The 22,627-nt window shown below is 41.2% G+C and overlaps 1 protein-coding gene across 3 annotated transcripts in view; it reads left to right on the top strand.

Annotated features, from left to right (window-relative positions):
* The first annotated feature begins 276 nt into the window (after positions 1-276).
* nek7 (NIMA-related kinase 7) overlaps positions 277-22,627 on the top strand; it is a 60,382-nt gene continuing 38,031 nt past the window's right edge. Inside the window, exons 1-2 of one of the 3 annotated variants that reach the window (XM_062395412.1) lie at positions 277-748; positions 22,254-22,341. In XM_062395412.1, coding sequence (XP_062251396.1) covers positions 22,282-22,341 — 60 coding nt within the window. In that variant the 5' untranslated portion in view covers positions 277-748; positions 22,254-22,281. The remainder of the gene's footprint in view (positions 749-22,253; positions 22,342-22,627) is intronic. The other 2 variants (XM_062395411.1, XM_062395413.1) reach the window with 2 other exon arrangements.

The following is a 22,627-nucleotide window of genomic DNA, read 5'->3' as shown; positions in this document are numbered from 1 at the left end:
TTCCATCCCTGAAGCTCCACAAGTTGTTTGTGGACTTGAGCACTTCACCCACCACCTCCATCGGCACAGTGGTGAGTTGTTAACCAGTGCATTTTCATTTTCCAGGGGCACTATTCCTTTTAAAACCAGAAGGGCACTGGGATCAGAGAAGAACAACACTGGTGAAACTAAAACTGAACTCAAGTTGTTTCCTGGTTAAAGGATGGACTCACACACTCACTCACTATCACACACAAATTCACACACATTTAACATGACTTCAATAAAACCCCAGGGAAATGGAGTGAGGGGGGTCTGTGCTGGAGTTCCCCGGTTGAATCTCCCTCCGCTCCTCTGACACCGGGCCCTCCCGGGAATGCTGCCGTGTTGACACAACTGGCACGCGGGTCAGGAGAGCCGCTGATGACGGTGGTGGAGGAGGAGGAGGAGAGATGTGAAACACGTACACATCTCCACTGGCTCCACAACACAGCCTCTGTCTCCGCTTCACGCACACACACACACACACACACAAGAAAAAAGTTAGGCGCTCAGACTCGGCAGTGCCACGCAGGAGAGACGAGAGGCCCCCGCCGCCGCAGACACACGACTTCCCCCGGAGCGACCTTGTCGAGAAAAGGGAAAGTCAAAACAAGAGACGTGCGCCATAACCGCGAGGAGGAGAAGAAGAAGAAGAAGAAGAAGAGGAAGAAGAGGAAGAAGAAGAAGAAGTAACAGCTTAGCAACCAGAAGAGTCCCACACTTCCTGGTAAGAACTGACACAGCGTTACCTGACACCCAGCTCGTGAAAGTGGACCACAGCGAGCATACAGTGGTACCCCCCCCCCCTCCATTTTGACTCGGTTGTGTAGCCTCACGTTCAGCCCGCTGGTTGTGTGACGCTCACTTTGGGAAAGTTTCTACGAAGTTTCGCGCAGCTAGCTTTAGCCTGTTAGCTTGCTAGTAGCACGCCGCTTGCTAACTATCGCCGCCGCAGTTCGATGCTGTCACTTCGATCTGACAGTGTCACAGTAACATTAGCATAACAGCGTGTGTTTCAACAGCCTCAGCTCCACGTAGCTTTCAGCCTGAAGTGGAAAGAAGCACAGTTACACACTTAATAAGCATCACGCTACAGCCTCACGGTGATGTTGTGGTACGGTGCTACACAAATTCTACTTCATTTATAAGTTTTACTGCTTAAGGTGAATTGGCAGAATAGGTTTATCTACTCTGTATACAATGTTACACGTAAGTTGGCTCATGTGTGTTTCTTCATGTGGTTTACGGATCTAAAAAGTAGCTGAAGTACTCCTCAGGGGTTTAACAGTAATCATCGACTCATCCCGCCGTGTTTACTTTGGACTATAAATGTGTCAGGTCCTGTTAATAGTTAAATAAACACTTTGATATCTTTCTCCTCATGTGGACACAACAGACAGTTTTAGACTGGGTCATCATAAAGAGGGCCTAGGTCTTAACAAGTCTAGAATTCAATACTCTGACCTTTAGGCCTCAACGTCTTTAATATGGTCAAATATTTCCTACTGGGCCTAAAACACTTGTAGGTAGGTCCCAATCATGTGAACGTTTTAATAAACGGTACATTCCGTTGCATCCCGTTTCCTAAATATTAGTATTTTGTTTTGGTGAAACGCATAGTTTCTTGTGTCTCCATGTGTTGTAGTTCTAGCTACAGACAGCAGCTGAAACAAAACTACAAACAAGACCGTTGTTTTGTTTAATGTTGTGGGTTATTGTTTTGTTGAAGTGTAAAACATATATTGATAAAGTTGATCAAAATACAACAATCAACTGAATTGATAACTTTGGGAGGTTGTAGGTAATAACTCCATTATTTTGTCATACATGTCATACTTGACATAGGACCTGAATTTCCTGCATTATGGTTCTACAAATGTCTTTTAAAAGTCTTCAAGTCAACTTGTTGAAACCTGCAGAAACCCTGATAAATCAGCAATTTCAGATCTAGTTGTCCACATTTGCTGCTTGTCTGGTTGATGAGTCTATTCAAGGAAAGAGAGAGGCTGATGGGTGTATACCCTCTTTGCCCCTATATGTTATTATGATCTTTTAAAGGTTTCCTTTTAACCTATATTCGGCAGTAGGCAGTGAGGAGACTGCTCTCAGATGTACACTTGATGCCAGCCTTCTGCTAAAATATCTGGAAAATATCAGAGGTAGCAAATGGGTGTGTTGAGGATGTTTCTAACGCATGCAAAACTGATAAAAACTAATCTCGCAGGATACTAATGAGGAGCAATACAAGTAGCAGACGCCAACGAAGATGTCAAATTGAGAAAACGAGAATCACGAACATTTGGACATCATGTCCTGCCTCCTGGATTTTCTACCCAGGCGCCACCCGCGCACCTAAATGCTCTGGACATTTCCCTGTTGTTGTAAAGACGTCTGATCCAAATATGTGAAAGGCAAATCCTTGAAAATATCTGGACCCAATTTTCCAGACAGGAAACAACAATAACAGAGAAGAGGAGAGAATGAGAATGGCAATGATTTGCTACACTGGTCCCCAGCCAGTATCAAAACATGTATAACTTTATGTTGCATCTGCATCCAATGAACTCACTCACATACCACAAAAGTAGGACACGACGAGCATTTTATGGATGTTCACAGATGGAGAGCAGATACTTCAATTACAGCTGTACTCATATCCATGCTGTCTGTGGTTGGACAAAACCTTATTGGTGACTTAACCTTAGGGTGTCTCCTCAACTGTACGACACTTAAATTATATTAGAGACCTGTTGTTGAGTATGAATGGTTGAATAAAAATTTGATAACTTAATACAGACCTGATAGTAAAAGTAGGTGATGAATAGACCTTTAAATTGTAATTTAATATGATAAGATGTGATTTCACTATGTAAAAGAGTGAGGTGTTCAAACCAGTGCCGAATTTCAGAGTTAGTTGGCGTAAATAGTTTAATGAACTATAAATATGTTGAATAAATTGCTAATTTATTAAGTTATTATAATCAAATAATTTCTTTAATTTAAATAAAAAATGCAATGGAAAATTATTATCAAATAATATATACTTCAACCAGCTTGGTATTTATCAGTTCAGTTCTAATTGTCAGTGATGTGGCAATATACAGTGTTATTTAACTAAAACCAAAGCACACATATTCTAAAACAACATGCTCTTTTATGAAAATTCTAACACAAGGACAACTGTGTGTTTCTTCTAAACCCTAACGGCTCTGTTTTCCAATTCTTACCACCAGACAAACATTTCTCAGCCATTCGATTTCAACCGGAATTGTGTCAGTATATTTTTCTAAACCATAAAGTTTATGTGTATTGTATCTCTGGGAAAAAGGAGAGACTTGGCCCAAGCACTGCTCCCAGCTGTCTGTTTTACACCGTTAAATCCCAATAAGAGTTATAGCCTGGAGGACAGGGTTTATTTGGAAGAGAAATACCAGTAGAAATGGTTTATTTGAATGAAAAATGAATCTAGAAGTCTTCTTTGGAGGGGGAGGGTTTTCTTTTGTGACTTAGTGCTTTTTTTGTGCCGAAACCTTTACATACTGATTGAGTTCATAGCTATGGACTTGATTGGCCCATTTTGAAAAAAGTCTTGTATCGATTATTAACAATCCCAATAAATCTTAAATGATAATTATAATAATAATATAAGAGGAAGATATGTAACCAACAGCTTCAACAAACAATGAAGAAAATGAGGTGAGAGCTGAACCATACAGGTATTTAGGCAGCGCCACGCTTCTCTGGCCTGAACATTTCATAGGTCACACAAAGGTTTAAAACAGTTTCTCATACCATGTTGCTGTCGCTGCCTATCACAGCCAAATAACTCAGGCGTCATACTATCACATTTGGCTACGCTGCACAGAGATGATTCAGACGAGAGTTAGTGGGAACTGACATACCTTGTTGACCCAATTATTACTCACTTCTCTGTTGCCACATTCGATGATCGTCAAAGACAACAGGCTTGAATGTGCCAGCGTCATCAGGTGATGGAGATGAACACCGGCTGGCTCTGTGAAGTTGACTATCAAGGAATGTGTCATGAACCGGATGATCAGCAAATCTCTGCCAAATGTTCCTGTCAGTCTGTGTGATGAGGGATTTCTGCCAGTATACCCTGCTTTGAACCTCAGCTGACGAGAGGTGGATTACTTTTGACAGCTTTTGGCAAAAACTTAATGATTTTGATCATTTAATAAAAGCAGCAGAACCAGAGCGATATAATAGCAATGGTGTTTAGTCCGACGGAAATAGAAGCTCAGAAAGAGATCTTTTGTCATCATACTTAATTGGGGCTGTGCAATGTCACAATGTATATTGTGCTACAATTGAAAAACCTCTCTCATATTTAGCTAATGCTTATTTCACTTTAACCCACACCTTTTTGTTAATTTGGATGACTTGCAGCTTACACTTTCGGGCGGAGAATTTGCTTGAAAACAACTTACAGAAAGTGACTGTGACACACAACACAGTAAGTGACAAAAGGAGAAGGACTCTTACCAGCTGAGTCAATGCGTAGCTCATACCTAAAAAAGGAGCCACTTCTCTTGCATGTATAAGTCTGACACAAATCAGAAAAGTGTAGTTTGCAAATTATTCCACAGAGTGGTCCCCACAACCACCTACACAAGAAACGTGTCAAATTACAGATGAGAGCCACAAATGTAAAGTCGAGTGCTTAAAACAAATCCCAGACGATTTATATCCTCCAAGGCATGATCCCAATTTACACAGAAAAAATGTATTCAATTTGACAGAATATGTGCTATCTGCTTCTACCAACAGATTTTGGTCATCTCACTTGACTTTATTTTCTTTCTGTATTTTACTTGTTTACCTTCTTGGAAGCACAGATAAAAAAGTATATCTCTCTCTCGGTAATTTATCCTGGTCTCAGATACATAAATATTGGCCGAGGCCATTCAGTACATATCTGCTCTGTCGGTGCACTTTTAATGGCTTTCTACTACTTAGACATTCGCAGAGAGAGAAACTACTGCACCCACAGAAGTGATTTAGCGCAGTGGAATTTACCAAATCGCTCTATCCTGTGAGAGTTTCCCGTTTTAGCCCCGGAGCTGGCCCTTCCACTGGATTAAAGATCAGATGAGACATTTGTCATCTGACCACTGTAACAGTCATCTTGCCTTTGGGTTTTCGCAAAGAACAAAAAAATAAAGCTTGCCTTTTTTTCTTTCACAAAGCATATTTAAAGCAAGATGCTTCCTTAGGCGACTTTTGAGCTACATTAAGCACTGTCTTTTGCATGATGTCAAAGACCTTGGCCAAGCCTTGTACAGAAACGATGCTGGCAAAAGTAGCAGATCACTGCTTAGGATATGGGCTACTTTGGTGTTGGGGCTTTGCAATTATCTGTTAGATTATCAGATGATAAAAAGCAAGAAAATTCAAAAAAGAAACAGCGAACTAGAAGCTTTTCCCAGAAGAATTAAGCATCGTCTATCCTTTCCAGGCTCAGTTTGGTTAGGGTTTAGAGTAAGGTCTTTGGCAATGAGAGTGGGCTGTCTGAGCTGCTTTTTACACTCCCCTCAAACAGCCAGCCTATCAATATTTTTCATATCCATCTCCTTTCTATCTTATGAAGGGTCACTGATGTTTCAAACATTCAAATATCCTTGGAGGATGCCTTGCGGCTCCCCACGTCACGTGAAAGTTCTCGTTTTCACTGTGGCGTCGATGCTTTTTCTCATTGGGCTCTATAGTGCTCTGGGGGGAAACACACTACAAAGACATGCAAACACAAAAATTACTGACCCAGGACCCTGCTTAAAGTTTATGAAATGCTGTCAGTGCCCCTTGGTCAGCTTGTGTCATGACCACACAATATCAATGGTTCATTTCCCCGCAGAGGGTTTCTGAAAAAAAGATTGTATTCATTCTTTTTTTTTCACAGTTATTGTCTTTGCTTTGATTCTGAAATCCTGCTCTATAAAAAGTCTCTTTATGTGTAATTGAGTTATGAACCTATTAAAATAATGGATTAATTTAAGAAATAACATTTAAGCGTTTTCCCACTCGCATTAAATATTCTTATGTAGAAATAATGTTTAAACAAAGATGAAAAAAATAGCCCCATTATGCCTGCCTTTTATCCACTGCGTACTACAAAGGTTAAAACAAGGTCTACTATGTAACACTGTTGTAAATCCGCACAGAAAATGTGTAGATATTTCATTAATTTCTATATATTGAACTTAAATAGTTTGCAGCTTTCTGTTTTCATTGTTCGGAGCTGCTGACTTGACAGAGTATAGGTGTAATATAGCTGTTATAAGTATTTGTTTAAGTAAACAGACTCTTCAAATGTTATAGAGGACTGTAATCAGTGAGTTTTTTTTTTCAAAGTCAGGCTACATAAAGAGCCTCTTAGTTTGTGGAATACCTGTATATTTATTCTACAGTAGATACTGTGTGTATCTCTACCTATAGAACCATGTGAACTGCTTCTGTGGGTTCCTGCATGTTGAGAATTATACTGCAGTTTGTTGCCAAGATTGGACATTTTAATTAGTGGGAGCACATCACTACAAACTAGTTCCAATGGTCTGTCATTATTGTTTGTCCATTTCTGTAGGTAGGCTATACATAGAGAAGGAAACCCCCTGAAAGACATGTTGGGATACAATCTGCTGTTATTTTCTGAGAAAAATTAATTGCCATCATAAGACAAATTGTATTTGTTTGGATTTAGAATTTTTTAGTATTTTTGTATTAATCAATTGTTTTGTGGGCAGGGTCAAATTGTTTTGAGGGCTCTGTACAACCAGGACCCCAGATGTTGTCCACATTTGATCAAAACAGATACGAAAGTCATGTTGCCATATTTTGAACTTCACTGAAAAGATTGCTCTCAAGCTCTATCTTCCTTTTTTTTTTTTATTGGAGATCACTCTCCAAGTGTCCCCTCTCCCTCGCTATCTCTTTTGATTATCCACATGCAAAAATACAAATCCCTCAGGATACAAATTTCACTTTCACAGAATAATTACAAGATGCTGGATGCCAGTGTAAACACCACATCAGTGACAGTGACAGTATGCATTTGTCATGAGATGAGACAAAAGCAGAATGAATTTGCTCTCATGAACGGAATGAGAGAGGAATGTTTTTTTTGTGTGTTGCTTGCTGACTGTGCTATGGGCGTTTGTTCCAGCCTCACCACAAATGAGCGTTAATGTTTCACACGGGATTTGCTGCAGAATTGAACAAATTTGTATGAGAGCATTTTGTGTTGACAGACTGTCTGTTTTGCCCTCCCCCTTTTCAGTGTGGAAAAACTAGGGACAGTTTCTCTTGCAAATCTTTTTTGTTTAATATTCTTTTTTTTTTACCTTCTATTGACGTCGCTAATTGAGCTGCAAGATCAAGTTTAGGGTTGAATAAGGATTTTTCTTTTTATTGAACTGGTTCAGGTTTATAAAGCTAGAATCTTTATTTGTAACACATTGTACTTTAACATCCAGTTTACTTAGTTCGTGTTACAAAGCTACCGAGCTGCTGAACAGCACAAACAGCAGTTTCAATTGTATTCATATTGTCATTGTTAGGAGCTATGCTACTGGGAGTTCAAACAAACAACCAAATAATAAATATCATGAGAAAGTATTTCAGAACAAGTTTGTGATAAAGGCTTTTCTTTCAATGTTGTTGCCAGATATATTCTAACCTGGATTGGCTTTTAATAATTTTAATAAAGTAAAGTAATTAGGAAAATTGTTATAAAAGAGCATTTTCCTGAAAATGAATCTCATAAGTCTAGGATCACAGAAACAAAACAACCTTAATTGTGAAATCTGGATTATTTTCAGTCTCTTTGTTTCAAGCCACCTCGTTTGGGTGCTGTGGAAATCCCCCCCCCCCCCCCCCCCCCCTCTCCTCGCTCTGCATTTATACCCTGACTCACAGCAGTCCTCCCTGGTTTCCCTGGTCCCTTGGTCTGGCCTGGGGCTTTGAGGTTGTGGTCAAGGCCTGGGGGCATGAAGGAGGGAGCGCAGTCATAATGAGAAGGTCCCCTTAACTCCTGCTGCCGAACATGTCCTCGAGCCCCTTTGTCTCGCTCCCTTTCCACATCCATGCCACCCATGTCTGTATGACTGCCTCGCGTATTAGACCCTTAGTTCCTCTTGCTGACTTGCCATTCGTCTCCCTACTTAGTTTTCACCACTTCTTCTTGCCTCTGCCCACCCCTCAGCCTCTGTCCCCCAATTCTTGACTCTGCTCTCCACTAGTGGGGGTCCTCTCCCGGGGGCCGCCCCTCAGCCTCATTTTCCCTGCCCAGCCTGGCCCTCTGTCAATGGGAGGCAGGCAGCCTGACTCCCTAGGAGCAGCAGGAAGCTGCAGCAGCAGGGGTTAGGCCTGTATGGCGCTGCCGGCTGGCTCTGTCAGAAGTCCTGCCAAGCCAAGGATGAGAGACCTTTGCCAGTGCGGTATTGGGGCACAGAATAAAAATATTTTACAGATGTCTGAAGGCAGGCATCAGGAGTCAGCAGAGGCTTGCTCCGATATAGAGGAGAGGTGGCTTTAGTGTGCAAATGATATGTGTGTTAATGTATTGGTATGAGGTTATTTATGATGAACTAAATGTACTTAAGTAAGAATGGAGGAGGATTTGGGCTTAATAAAGTTCTCCTCAGGAGGCGAGACACTTCAGGAAGTGGGTGTGTGGTAAGAGGAGGGAAGTAGACTGGTCTGACTCTGGATTCGCTGGAGAAGGAGTGATGGATTTTTATCGGGTTGCATTTTGGGGGGAAGGAAGAATCCTACGCCACTGCACTGTGAAGGCCTGGCTGGGTTCCCAACCAGTTCTGGCTAGACAGTTTAACAGTGAATATTCAACATTGCGCCACTCTGCGGGGCTTGGCTGTAAACAGCAGTCAGCAGGCAGCATAGACGCAAAAGCCTGCGTGACGCTGGGCTTTGGTTGTGAAGCCCACCTAAAAACAACGCGTAAGCAGAAAGCACATCTTAAAGTTCTGGTTTTAGAAGAAGGCAGATGGCATGGGCTGGTGGTGTCAAACTGTAAAAAAACAAAAAACACCAGGATCCCCTGATGAAAGCGGCTCCTGCTTGCTTTGAACAGTGAGTCTGTCATGGTTGGTGTCTGCTGTGTGGCTCCAGGTCAAACTGTGATACGCAACTCCTGGAATTTGCGCTTTTTAAGTTTTTCATGTTCAAATCGTCTAAGGGGAAAAAAACAGAGGGAGAAAAAAACAGGAAGTCTCATTAATATTAATATTGTAATATGTGAAGGAGGCAGGGAAGACCTCTTTGGTTTAGCTTACTCTCTTTCTCTCTTTCCCTCGATCTTTCTTTGTAATTTTGATGACTGCTGTTTTCATTTTCTGAATATTGTCAGCTCTGTCCTGATATAGAAGCCTTTCCTCAGACTCGTATCTCATAGTTTTGGCTTGAATATCTCTTAAGAGCAGAGGTCTTTGCTGGAGGAAATGTGGAGAACAGCTGGCCGGTCATTTCCATATATTTCTGGAGCTCCCCGGCCATCCAGACTTGCTGGCAGGGGGTAACACGGGCAATACAGCAGGTTTTATGTGACACAGTTGACAGCCCCTTCTCTTCAATCTTTCAGGGAAATATTGCAGCGTAAAAATATCTTCCGAAATATAATCAACCCTCTGCACTTCTGGTTGTGTTAAATGTTGTGTCACACAATGGCTCCTGAAATCAAGGTGTGATTGATTTATCATTTAAAAGGGATGCTAGACAGTGATTGGTATTCCCTTAAGACCGATGGTGATGCTTGAGTTGATATGCTCATTGTTGATTAAAGTGCAGATCAGTCTTTATTTATCATTTGGTTTATAACATTATAATTCTAAGAAATGCTAATGTATTCTCACATGTTAATAACAATTTTGCAACGTGATGGCTTGTTTTGTTCAACTAACTCTCTTCCCAAAAATGTATGTCAAAGATGTAGCCACAAATCCTGCCACTTGAGGAGCTTATTCAAAACAATAAATTGATCAAAATAATTCTAGGTTTTAAATAATTGATCAATCAATAATTTTTTTAATGTATTTTTCTACAGTTATGGATTCTTTTGTGTATTTACCGTTTGTTCAAAGGGATATAGGCATTGGTGTCATGATGTTTTAGAATGGAGTGTGATGGATCTGTTGACAGGGTTAAGAGAGTGGTTAAAACAGCACTTGCTAGAATGAGCTGTATAAAAGCAAACGTTTAAAGGGCTGTGACCCTTATTCCCATCACATTATGATTATATCCTGTTTTTATTTAGCTGTGGATCTGTACAGCCCCATTTCGAGCTGATATCTGGAGTTGAGGCTGATTGATGGAGCTGGTTACAGATGTTGGGTGAATGGAGGACAGAGTCCAGTCTCTGTGTGAGGGATGGTGGAACAGGTCTGACATCTCTCCTGGACTGAAAACGAAATCCCTTCAGGCACTGAGCAGAGGGCTACGGGAGGAGGGCGAGAATGGAGAGAAAGGTGCGACCCCTAAGGGGTAACGTTATTCTCTGATCGTCAGCTCCTTACACTCGCACACATATTGGGGATGCTCTGTCAGCGCGCTGGATGATGCACTCATGCAAAGAAGAATGAGTGCCTGAGGAATAAAATAAACGTTTAACTTCCCGCGTGTGCATTTGTGCGTCTGCCTGTGCATCCTCCCCGCTCACATGCATGTTAGTTCATTGGTTTCTCTGACAATTTGTATCGAAATGTACATTTTATAGACGCTCGACTTCTTGGCCGAAGTCATTCAGAACAGTGAGTGAGTTAAACAGAAGAATAAGCTTATTTTCTCATTTTATCACTCTATTGCTGTGCAAAGGAAAACAAATATTACTGTCCATAGAATATGGGAAATAGAGAAGTGGTAAGAAATGGAAGATTTTTATTTTCTAAAGTACCCGTTCCATTTCTGATTTATTTCCTGTGCCAATGTTTTCCTCAAAGGTACACCTACTCTTCAAGACTGAACCATATGTCTAGAAATGAACAATGCTTGCCTGTCTGCACCCCTGATAATAATCATCACACAATGTCTGTTTTTCAAATCCCAAATTCAAAAGTGTAAAACAAAACCTTGAAAAGAACCCTACCGTTAGCTGCTAAAATTGGCTTTGCTTTGTAGATTAACATATGTGGTCAAGATGAATCATCTCTGTGTGATGTGATGTAGGACGGGGTAAATTAGGCTACTGGAATCAACTGACATACTCCTGTTGTTTTTGGTTACATAGATAGGAGTCATCCTATTTGGCAGAATGAAAACAACATGGGTGTATACACACACTCGGGTGCAGCATCAGTATTTCATTTGACCTCTGATTGAGTAGCAATGTTCTGGACCTGGTTAGATGATTGTGTGTGCGTGTGTGTGGCAGCCAGCAGGGCCCACCACAGAGGCCACAGCGAGCTGAAACCGATCCAGAGCCAGACCAAAGATTGATTTTTGTGGAGCCATGCTCCCATGGGCTCACTATTTGGGTTTATTCATTTTATGCATTCTGTTTAAATCCATTTGCATATGTTTGTTTGGGGGTTTGTGTGTGTCACATTTATGTGTTGACCAAACTTGATGTTTTGGAAACTCTTTCTTCAGTGTGACACTGTTGAGCTCAGGTTGGTTTTGGTAGAATCTTGATATTTCCAATACTGACCATGGAGATGCTGAGTGGTTGTGGTCCTCCCCCCCCCTTCACAGTCTATGAGATCGTTGAGGCTCAGTAGAGCCTCAACGTGAGCCCTCACGTTAGCACTCAACTATGTAACAAGACATGCCTGGGAAATGCTCCTCTCACGTTACTAATGATTTGGACATTTCCCGTTAGACAAACTTTGGGGATGACGCAGGGTAACAGTCTCAAACTGTCCAGGGAGGGGGGAGACTTCTTAAAAGGAGCATGAGAAACTCCTGGATTTATGTGGAGGAAAAATAGACTACATTCACCAGATGTTTCTAAATAGTCATTTCATAGATGAGAAAATCATACTACAGGTCTCATTGTCTCAAACAACTCTGGGGCCCTAGCTTACATTTGGTCAAAGCTACTCCAAGTGTGACGCAAGTATCTTTGCTAGTTTCAGAGCAACGCTGTTGTCTTTTTTTCATCAAGCACCCACAAACACAGAAAATGCACCTATTTGAGCGCCCATGGTGTGGTCAGGTAAAGTTTTGGCGATCTGATAATAATTGGACTTTTGACAGATTTGTTGCAGAAGTCAGTGGTGCAGCATTTCATTGTTATTTTAAGAGCTAAATAGTCATACACGCCCCAATAGGATGGCATGGGCACTACTCATGTTTACTGCTTGTTACACACACAGATCTGTTTTCTCTGCAGATGAACTCTTTCTACCTGGCCAATCCACCCTTGTAATAGAATCTGCCATGGTGCCTAAATGGTAAAAGGACTGCATTTATTCAACGACCACTCAAAGCGCTTTACAATAGGAGTCATAATTACTCATTCATGCAGAAGCTGCTCTTGTATATTGATATATCTGTATGAAGTATTTAGATCCCATTCTCACACTGACAAACCGGCACCATTCTTGTTCGACCAGTGCACTTACATTGTTAAAATGAGTCCTGAGATGGATCAGAATAAGATAAAAGAGTAGCTTTTTTATCTCCTTTTTAAATACACACACAGAATTAGTTGTCCAAAAAACAAATGACTAATTGATTCTTGTCTGCAAGGGTCCTTACCATGTTCTGCCAAATTATTTGCTGCTGTATCCCAGGATAGTCGAGTCTCTTTTGCCGTTGGTTGTTTGTTTTTATGCAATTTTCAGTGGCAACATGGGCCATGTCAAGCTGCAACCTTTGCAGCCTCATCTCCTCCTCTATAGATATTGCTAGAGGACAAAGAAGGGTAATGTAATTTCAGACGCTGCTTGGAAGATGATGCTCTCATCTGTTGACTCCTGTTATCATGATCACGAGGTTATAGGCTTCAGAAAACAGAGCCATCCTGACGAAGACCAGACTGTAACTGCTGACAGGGCTGTGTAAAACAATCCTTTATTTAGAAACGTGCAAAAATAAATAAAAGTGAACATTCCATTTCCTTATTTTATGTTTTTGTAAAATCCCTTCATCTGTCCCCATTTTACATCGTTCTCTTTTTTTATACTAAACACCCTGGAGCCTTGCAGACAAACAAAGCCCCTGCCCCGTGGTACACAATGTCACATCCGATATCCTTGTTCCAGAGGTGATGAAGCTAATTTAGTGGTCAGTCAGTGACATGGCTAACAAACAAAGTCCTTATTGGTCCCCGAGCACTGGGAGCTCTGCTCTGCTGTGCAATGCTCTGTTTTGCATTGTGAAAGACCCTGAGTCGTTGCTACAGGGCACTAATGCAACCGTAAGCCTTGGGACCTAGTCATGCTGTGGTGTGCACATCTGGGTGTGGATATTTTCTTTCAAATGTTTAAATGAACTGATAATGATATTGATTATAATATAATAATTTTTTATTTGTGTAGCTTTTTTAAAAACAAAGTTACAAAGTGCTTCACAAGATAATAAAAGGACGGGACTCGAGTGAAGGAAGAACCCATTAAATGTTGGAGTTGTGTCTGATTTTGCCCCCCCTCCTCCCCATATTCTTTAAAGGGCGTGATAGGGCTTTAGCCTTGGCGGAGGTGTGCAGTCTGAGTGCCCTTCTAGTGTCTGTGTACGTTTAAATTGTCTCTGTGATGATCCACTTCATTTAATGAAGCATTGTCATCCTAAACGTAAAAAGTTATTGCATCACTTACAGCTAGATGAGCCAGCATGAATTAAGTGTCATTGACGTTCTTTCACGTCTTTTATATGTTTTAACTGGGGTGTGATGTTGAGATGGCATCTTGAAGGGCTGTGAATTTAGCAAGGGTGTGCAAGTGTAGGCCAAACCCCCAGGGTCCCCTCTCCTGCACGCCTGGGGGGGTTCTCTGCTTCACACAGCCTGCTCCGTCACTCACTAGGGTTTCCGAGGGATCACACAGCTGTCTTAAATGCAGCTATGTTTTTGCATACTATAGCCACATGATTTAGTCTTTCCTTACACAGTCAGCAATTTGTCATCGTACCCTGTTTATTCTCAGTGACTGACAGTATGAATTGGATTCACCTCGGAAAAGGTGGGTTTTTTTAAGGAAAAAAGAGAGCGGGTTGGTGTGGTTTGCAGTCTTTTTATTCAACTGTTACCATGGCTGTCTTTCACTCTTCTTTTGTCATTTAAATTGGAGTTTATCTTTTACAAGCTTGAGTAGAATGTTTTTGTTTTTCAAGTGATTATTAGCATCCTGCTTGGCTGCCGTCTCCGGCTGATGAAATGAGCACATCAAACGGTGCCTCTGCACTAACGAAGCGGTTCGGGCTGGCTGGCTGGTTTCTGCCTTTTGCTGTAGGGCACCTGCTGAAGTGACGGGCTGGCAACAAAGGGCCCCTCGCCACAAGAGAGCCATCAGTGCCGAAGTGTAGTGGGAAGGACAATAGAGCAGAGAGGTGGCCCGGGCTCTTAACCACGTGCCAGCTCGTGTCAACAAGACACAGAAGCAACAGAGCACAGAGGAGCAGGGGGTTGGGGAGGAGGTGGGGAGGACAAGTGTGAGGGAGATGGAGAGTGGCTGACACCTGCATGTGCTTGAGTTCTTTTCACAGTGTCGGACATGTTTACTATACATAGTGGCTGAGAATGTAAAATGAAAACTGAGATGGAAGCAGATACAAATGTGCAGGTGGGCGCGCACAGACACACACAGATGAAGACAGAGCAGGGTCCAGTGTAGTTAATGGGTTTACTGGTTCATAAAAAGGCCAGATGATAGTGCAGATGTTTTATAGAAGCTGCAGTAGGTGAAATGTACACACACCAGAGCGGAGCACTGTGCTACTTAATTAGGATTGTTGGGGAATAAATCAATTTGGGCCGCACATGAAGCCCAGGCTATTTGTGCTGTGCTATTTACTTCTGGAGTGAAATAATCATTAGCCTATAAAAATTGGAAAGTGAAAAATGTAAAGGAGGACTATAAATAGTTGGGAAGCAGCATTATGGATCACTGGCCTTGTGTTGTCCCAGCGGACCTGAGTGGTTTTTCTTTGTTTTAATTTCCTTTTATTTTTTATCATTTTGCTGTGCTCTCTTCAAAAGGGAGAGGGGGAAATTATCACACAGACTCACAGGCACATAAACACGTAATGCACGACACATCATAGATTACATGTTTTTAAGTTGTTCTGCAAACTCTTCAACACAAACTTGATTCACATGCACATCTGTGCACGTGTGTTGCCCCCTGAGCGTTTAGGACTTGAGTCATCAGTCAGTCCGACCCCCTTAGTCGACTGAGATTCTTCAAGTTGTGAATGCTCCTAGCTTTCATGCTGCGGTGTCCAGGTGTGCTGTCTGCTTGGTGAATATGTGACAGGTACAGGCAGCTGCAGTAATCAGTGAATGGATGAAAATGCATTAAAAGACCAAAATATCCATCCATCCATGATCTATACTGCCAATCCTGGTGGGGTGCACCCTCGACTGTCAAAAACATGTAGTGATTTATAATTGTCAGTTTATTTTTAAATACAGATATTAAATAACCAAATGTAAGGGATTCATATGGAGTTTGTTTAGCTTATTTTAGACCCAGAGTCACATTCAGCCATTTGAACACACTGTCACAAAGTGCTTCTGTATGACTGGGGATCAAACCACCAACCTCCTGATTATTGTTTGACTTGCTCCATCTCCTGAGCCACAGCTGCTCCTAATTTCTCCTTTTACGTTGTAAAATACAACAGGAGCATCATAATTTGGAATATCGTTGTCTGTGTTCACCTAAAAAAATAATAATACAGTTTTGGTCAGACTATAGTTGGAAGAGCTTGAAAAGCCACTCTGGGTTTGATCAGAAACATTTATTTGTACATTACACTCATTAACTAGACATTCACACACTATATGCAGTCTGAAGAGACCTGGTCATTAATAGAGCCATGTTCTGCTGGTTGAATAATGAATCCTGTTTGATGTCCCTGTTGTTGTTTGGATCCTCTGACTGTTTGAGATCCTGTAATATTCTCTCAGTGATCTGCTCCCTGATTAACTGAAGGCTTTTATAGTCACATTTGGGGAAACGGAAAAGTCCAAATGCTTCGACTCCGTCGTGTTTTTGGCTGCCTCCGCAAAGCACATTTTCAAAGCCTCCCCCTTTATCTTCATGTTGTGTTTTTTTTTTTCTTCTTTTAGATTGAGAGACAATAGTTTCCTCTCCTCATTTTCTATTCCATCAAGTCTTGGACCGTCTTACTCAAAGTCCTCAAAGACTGGCGCACACGCTGAGGTGTAATTGCTACCCTCTCACTCCGCGACTCTCTCTCGGTTCTCGGTCCAACGAACACGAGTGCTCGCACATTTGAGCTAATGATTTTGAATAGTGATTAAAATGAATTGGAGAGCGAGCGGCGTCTGTAGTATCTGGACCCCTCCATCATTAGTGGCTCTCTCTTTCTCTCTTCCTCTCTTTCCGTTTCTGTGTCATCAGTGTTAGTCGAGCAGGGGTTTCAGACGAGGCCTGGGGTGGCCTTTCATGAGCAGAGACTCAAAGATTTCTGCACTTCTTGTAATCATGGACAGCTCTCTTATAGCACTTTCACTGTCATCTTCTGGCGTCTCAAAGGTGTCTTTGATTCCCTCACATCCTACACCCGGGTCGGATAGTGTCGCATTATATTTTTCCGCTCTCCTTTTTAAATAACCCCGCAAACCCCTCTCGTCACCCCCATATCTTGCCCCTCTCTCTTTTCTCTCCTCCTTAGACCCAAGTTCATCAGACTGTTTTCACATTCCTCGTCCTCAATCGAGAGCTGATTTTGCACTCTTCTATTTGGGACCGCTTAATTCCAGGACCCTTCCTCTTCACTTCCCCATACATCCCCCCGCCCCCCTCCCGCTTTGCTTGATCCACCTTTTTTTTCATAATCGGCTGCCGCTCTTTGTTTTTCCTCTTCTCCGGTTCTAAATGAATAATGCAGTAGGGAGGAAATGGGGATTAAAGAGGCGCTAAAGCCAGTGCCAACTTCTGTGGTGCGCAGCTCCACACCGTCTCTCACACGACCAGGAGCACATCAGGGCTAACAAGCTTCTTTTTTCTCTCTCCTGGCGTTTTTCTCGGCTCTGCATCTGTCTCACTCTGTCCTACCTCATCCCTGCTGTGCCCTACTCCCACTCAGTTTTGCCACAGATGATTGAAGATATGCTCTTTCATATCAAAGTTGGACGCCTTGTTGTCCACTGTGTCTGCAAAAAGCCAACTTGTACATATTTTTCCAGAATGTCTTTTTGAGGCTCAGAAAAGCTTCATAGTGATTTGAGAAATAATAAGATGGAAAATTCTGCATAATAATAAGATGTAAGATTTATTATAATAAATAATCCACTAATAAATGAACATTAAAAAAAACCTGCTTTTCTTAATGAATAGACCATGACAACTATGAGGTTGCATATCTCTTATGGAATCTTATAGTTTTCATTAATCAGAAAATGTATTATTCCTTTAAAAAAATTTTGGTCAGCATCCTCTACATACATGGCACTTCTATTGATTATTTTCCCAGGTTCACATCCTTCTGAATATCCTGTTGTATTCTCACACAGCCTCACTCAGATATTTTCCAAACTTTTTACTAGGGAGCTGGAAAATGTCTGGTGCAACTGTCTCGACCATTTGCCTTCTCCCGTAGATCAGAGCGCACGTCTGAAAGCAGCTTTTAAGTTGAGAAGGAAACAAAAGGTTTTGCACAACACAGTGGTTAATTGATCCGGTGTCACCGGCAAATAAAAAACACAGATTAGATGAGTATGATAGAAAATAAATGAGGACTGGGGACATGTTTCAAGTAATACAAATAAAAATCTACAAATCCTTGTGTGCGCTCAAGGAGGAAGATGAACGCTGTTCACAGAAAATTGCTGAATAGCTTTGATAATGTCTTTGTCTTTCCTCCTCCTGCTCTGCCTCACTCTGTTCCTCCCTTCCCTCGTCCATCATATCATTTTCTTGTTGTGATTGGGCCTGCTGTGACAATGTTGGGTTATAATTTCACAAAAAAACATTGTTTACACTGAGTGGTGATGGACTGGGTGGCAGAAAAACAGCTATCAGTTTCTCTGGAAGATAAATGGGGTTCTCGCTATTTCGCTTCTTAATATAATGTAGATCTCCCCAGTATTCATCTGCTAAATTATTTTATATTCACACCTGCCAGCCTACAATGGATGAATGTTCCTGGATCATTTGTTTGAACTGTTTTTGTTTTAAAGTTTAACAATATAATTGTATGACAGTAGATACAAGACTTCACAGCAGACAATAACTCCTGACTGGTAAAAAAACAAAAAATTTTTTTAGGAACACTACTTTTACATTGTTCATTAACATATTTCGGCTACATGATTCTCTACCGCATACCAAACATGAGTTTATCCTGGTGTAAACAGCAGCTGTCTTAAACCAAATCTCTATACTAGTCTCTGACAGGCATCTATGAATAGTTAGGGGATTTAGGCTTTAGCTGCTGCTGCCCTTCTGCTGCCAAAATCCCAGTCAGGCCAGCCACCATATTCTCATAGGCAGACTGGTACCTTGAGTTTCCACTGCTCTTTTGTCAGCCAAATCTTTTAGAAGTCAAATATTCCTTTCCTGTGATGACAACAGGACCTTTGGGGGGGGTTGATGAGAGAAATGTTGCAGTGGGGGTGTGGAAAGAGTGATTCAGGGAGATTCAGGGATAATATGGTGAAAGTTTTAGTCTGACTTTGCCTCGCTGACTCCCCTTGATTGAGTTAGCTTCGTAAATTGTGCTCTTCCTCGCCGTGCGTTAAGCTAACATGGCAGTCTTAATTGATCTCGTTAATGTGGGATGTGGGAGGAAAAAGACCGTCAGGGACCTCGGATGCCTCCTGGTTATTTTGACATGTCGACAGTCAGAAACAATAGAGGGTGAGGGAGAGGAGTGAGGGTGCCAGCCCCAATCTAACGAAACACAAGGCTGAAGTGCAGAGAGTCACGGCAGGAGGCAGGAACGTTGGCTGGGTTGATAACGTGCAAGTCCCCCATGACCACAAAATCACAATAACCATGTTAGTCAGCCAACCAGTTAGGCGTTGACTTAGAAGGCCCTTTTCACCTGGTATTAAGCTCGCCATGCATATCCAGGATGTTTTATTAGTCGTATGAAAGGCTGGAGTGCAAACTGCTTAATGTGGCTGATGTTTTCACTCATTTTATTCCAGGATTAGGATATTTCTTGCTTGTACAATTGTTAACCAATTTAACTTAATCAATTTGAACGTTTTTTTATAAGTCTTCATTTAATTTGATAGATATTTGATCATAATTTACACAACAATCATAGATGCCCTCTTACTCATCAAAATCATCTCATCGCTGTGGTCTAAAATATCATAATGGACCCCTCAGCATGTTTTAATCACACTCTTGTAAATCTTGCTAATTAAAGAACATCATGTCATTGGCTTTTATTTTTTAGTTTTTTTAGGTGTCCAGTCCACTATAGAATAATTTATCTAATCAATATGTAAATCACCTTGCACATATATGCAAAACCAGTTTTTCTGACGCTAGCTTTCATCCTTAATTCATTAAGCTGCCAACCACTCATTTAACATGTGAAGATAAACATGCTTAAAAAATTACTTGACAGGCAACACCTTCATTAACGTGACAAAAATCCACGTTAACGGGATTATGCTCAAAATGTTATGATGATTATATAGAGATTAGAGCAGATTACTGAACCACGGGTCTTTCATCGTATGTGACTGGAACCTTTATCTATAGGAAAATTAAATTTTCAACCCATTTGTCTACTTATTAAGGGTTTGCCTGTGTATAACATATACTGCGATTATAGGGAATGTGATTAATTTCAGTCCTAGTGGTTTTCTGCCTGTGTAAACACTGACCTTCACATAATGGTACATTTCTCTGGTTGGGTTTCTAAAAAGCAGTTTTCTTATCTTTTATTATATATTATTTTGTTTCTCCGTCGAAAAGCTTGTGTGGAATCACTGTTATGGTGCATTGTAGGTAGCCTGAAATTAAGGCAGACTTCCTAGTACCATTCAGTGTTTAGGCCCTATAGTGGCTTTTAAGGAAACAGCCAAAAATCTATCAACATGAGTATGTTGTATATTCAGCCTAACCAGAGTTAGACCTTTTATGAAAGCTGTGGCATTAGTTCACTTTCAAAAGTTGTTTTACTTTAGTGAGTTTGTTAGGTCAAAAATGGGAAGCAAAAAAGATCCTCAGGACCGGACATTTTACAGTGTTGCCGCTGCTGCCTCCAGCAGTGGTTGCTTTTAAGGCCGTGTTATTTGTAAACCCTTTTCAGATCTGAATTGATTTAAACTTGTTTGAAACAAGCTTTTAATGTAAATTTCAGGAAATAATATTCCTAATATAGCCAATATAATCCCAGGAGAGACAGCACTCTGCAAACACTTATTTTCCTGATCTTCAAAGCTCACACCAAGGCCAGTGAACGCCCGGAAAGAATAGCTGAACTAATCTAAAATAAACATCCACAGTATTGGCACAATTGTTGCCTGCTCATGTGCACATTTACATTCTTCTTACATGCACATGAAAGCGCTCAATACACACAAACAAGCTCTAACAATGCTGTGCAATTATTTATTTACTCAGTGCTGGTGTCTAATTAGCATTATTAACCTTTAGTGAATGGGGCTGACAGGAGGGACACAGCTCTTCTCCAGTGCAGCAACATCGACAATGACAGGCTTGAGTTTTAAAACTCATCGCTTCTGTTATGTTTAAGCATGGCCTGCCAACTAATACAAAGAATTTTGGAAACGCTACTGGCCCTATTTTAGTTTGAATACTCTTGGGCTGCCTGGTAGTTTGGACAGGCAGACACCGAGGCATTTGGAAACAATGACGCAGTCACCCACATTCACTTCCTGACTGGGCCTTATCAGTCACAACTCAACTACCAGCTGTAAATGCTAAGACTTACTGTCGATGAAGAGCAACCGTTACACAAAAGCAGACACACACAGATATGTTCTCCTCTGCCTCTTTTTGGTATGTTAAAAAATACTGTCTCCGTAGTCTTACCCTAACGTCTGACACAAATAACAGCTTTCTCCCTATTAAGGGTGTGGCTTTTGTCCCCAAATGGACAAGCCATCCTCAAGTAACTGGTTCCTAGACTGAAATTTGTACTCAAAGATGACAGAAACACCCTCAGACAAACATTCACACTCTCAAACATCACATCAAAAGTGTGAATATATCTCAATAGCCTAATTTTGAATGTTGAATACATGCAAACACCTCACCTCACATACGTGTTTCCTTGAGGATGACACACTGCATTGTATCCTGTGTAAATTAGGGATAAATCAGTGTTAATTTTTCGGCTATGCAACCACATTCTGTGAGTGAGGGTGCACTGGCAATGATCCCAGAGCATCTGCCAGAATCCGAGTTCTTCCCCCGTACATGAGTTGAGATCAGATTCTACAATCCTAAGCTAATTGCACGTGTGAAAATCATTTTTTCATCAGACTTCTCTTAAAGATTTGTGTAAATTATTCATTCAGGTAGAATATTATGCCACTGTCTGATTTAAGTGAGTTCATAAGCCTTGAAATGGCTGGTGGAGTATCTTAGGCAATTAGTTTGCTTCGAGGCTACAAGCCAGAACATGCATGTATATAGCTTCATGGCATACACCCACACCCAACACATTTACCTTTGTGTGGACTGTGTTTTCTCAGTAAACGTAGAATGAAGTGGAAATGACTGAACACTGGATTAACCAATAATTCCAAGGAAGAATCTTTGGAAGAATTCCACCGTAAACAGAGTAGCATTGTCTCGACTTCATTCAAAATGATATTGCTGCCTGTCGTAGTTGCGCCATGCTGCAACTTGAGAAGGACCCAGAGAATGAGTTTCAATCCACAGGCGTGACGTGGGATCCAGTTTGGCTGAAACAGGACACTGTGGCAGCAACCAGCACTCAATAGTTAGCTGCTGAACAACAACGACGAACATTGGCCTAGTTGATTAGGGTCATTAGTACTTTTCATTTCCATTGTGAAAGGTTTTTTTAAAATATTTTTAAGGGAAAGACTGCTGGGTTGGATAATGGTCATTTCTGTTTCTTAGAGGTGTAAAGGATCAAGCTCCTGACACCATGGATATGGATACGCAGCCACAAGGACAGCAAGCAGCAGTGCCAGTGTTCCAACCCCAGGTAACCCCACACACGGACACACACGTGGAGATGAGACAAACCAGCCCCATGACTTAGGATGACAAATAAAGTAAAATTAATTCATTTGAAGATTAAATTGACGCAATACTACAATACTAAAAGTAGAAATGCTTCTATAAAAGATTTTACCTATTTTGAATATCCTTGTAACTAAGGGTTTATTTTTTCAAAGTGTGTGATTTTTGTGAAAAAGGAATTGTGGAATGAATCGTTTTTTTTCCTGTAGATTAATTTATGAGGGAAAGTGTTCAATAATTTATGATGC

This window comes from Platichthys flesus, chromosome 9 (genome assembly GCF_949316205.1).
Source record: "Platichthys flesus chromosome 9, fPlaFle2.1, whole genome shotgun sequence".
In the NCBI taxonomy this organism is placed as follows: Eukaryota; Metazoa; Chordata; class Actinopteri; order Pleuronectiformes; family Pleuronectidae; genus Platichthys; species Platichthys flesus.
This window is presented reverse-complemented; position numbering and strand designations above follow the sequence as displayed.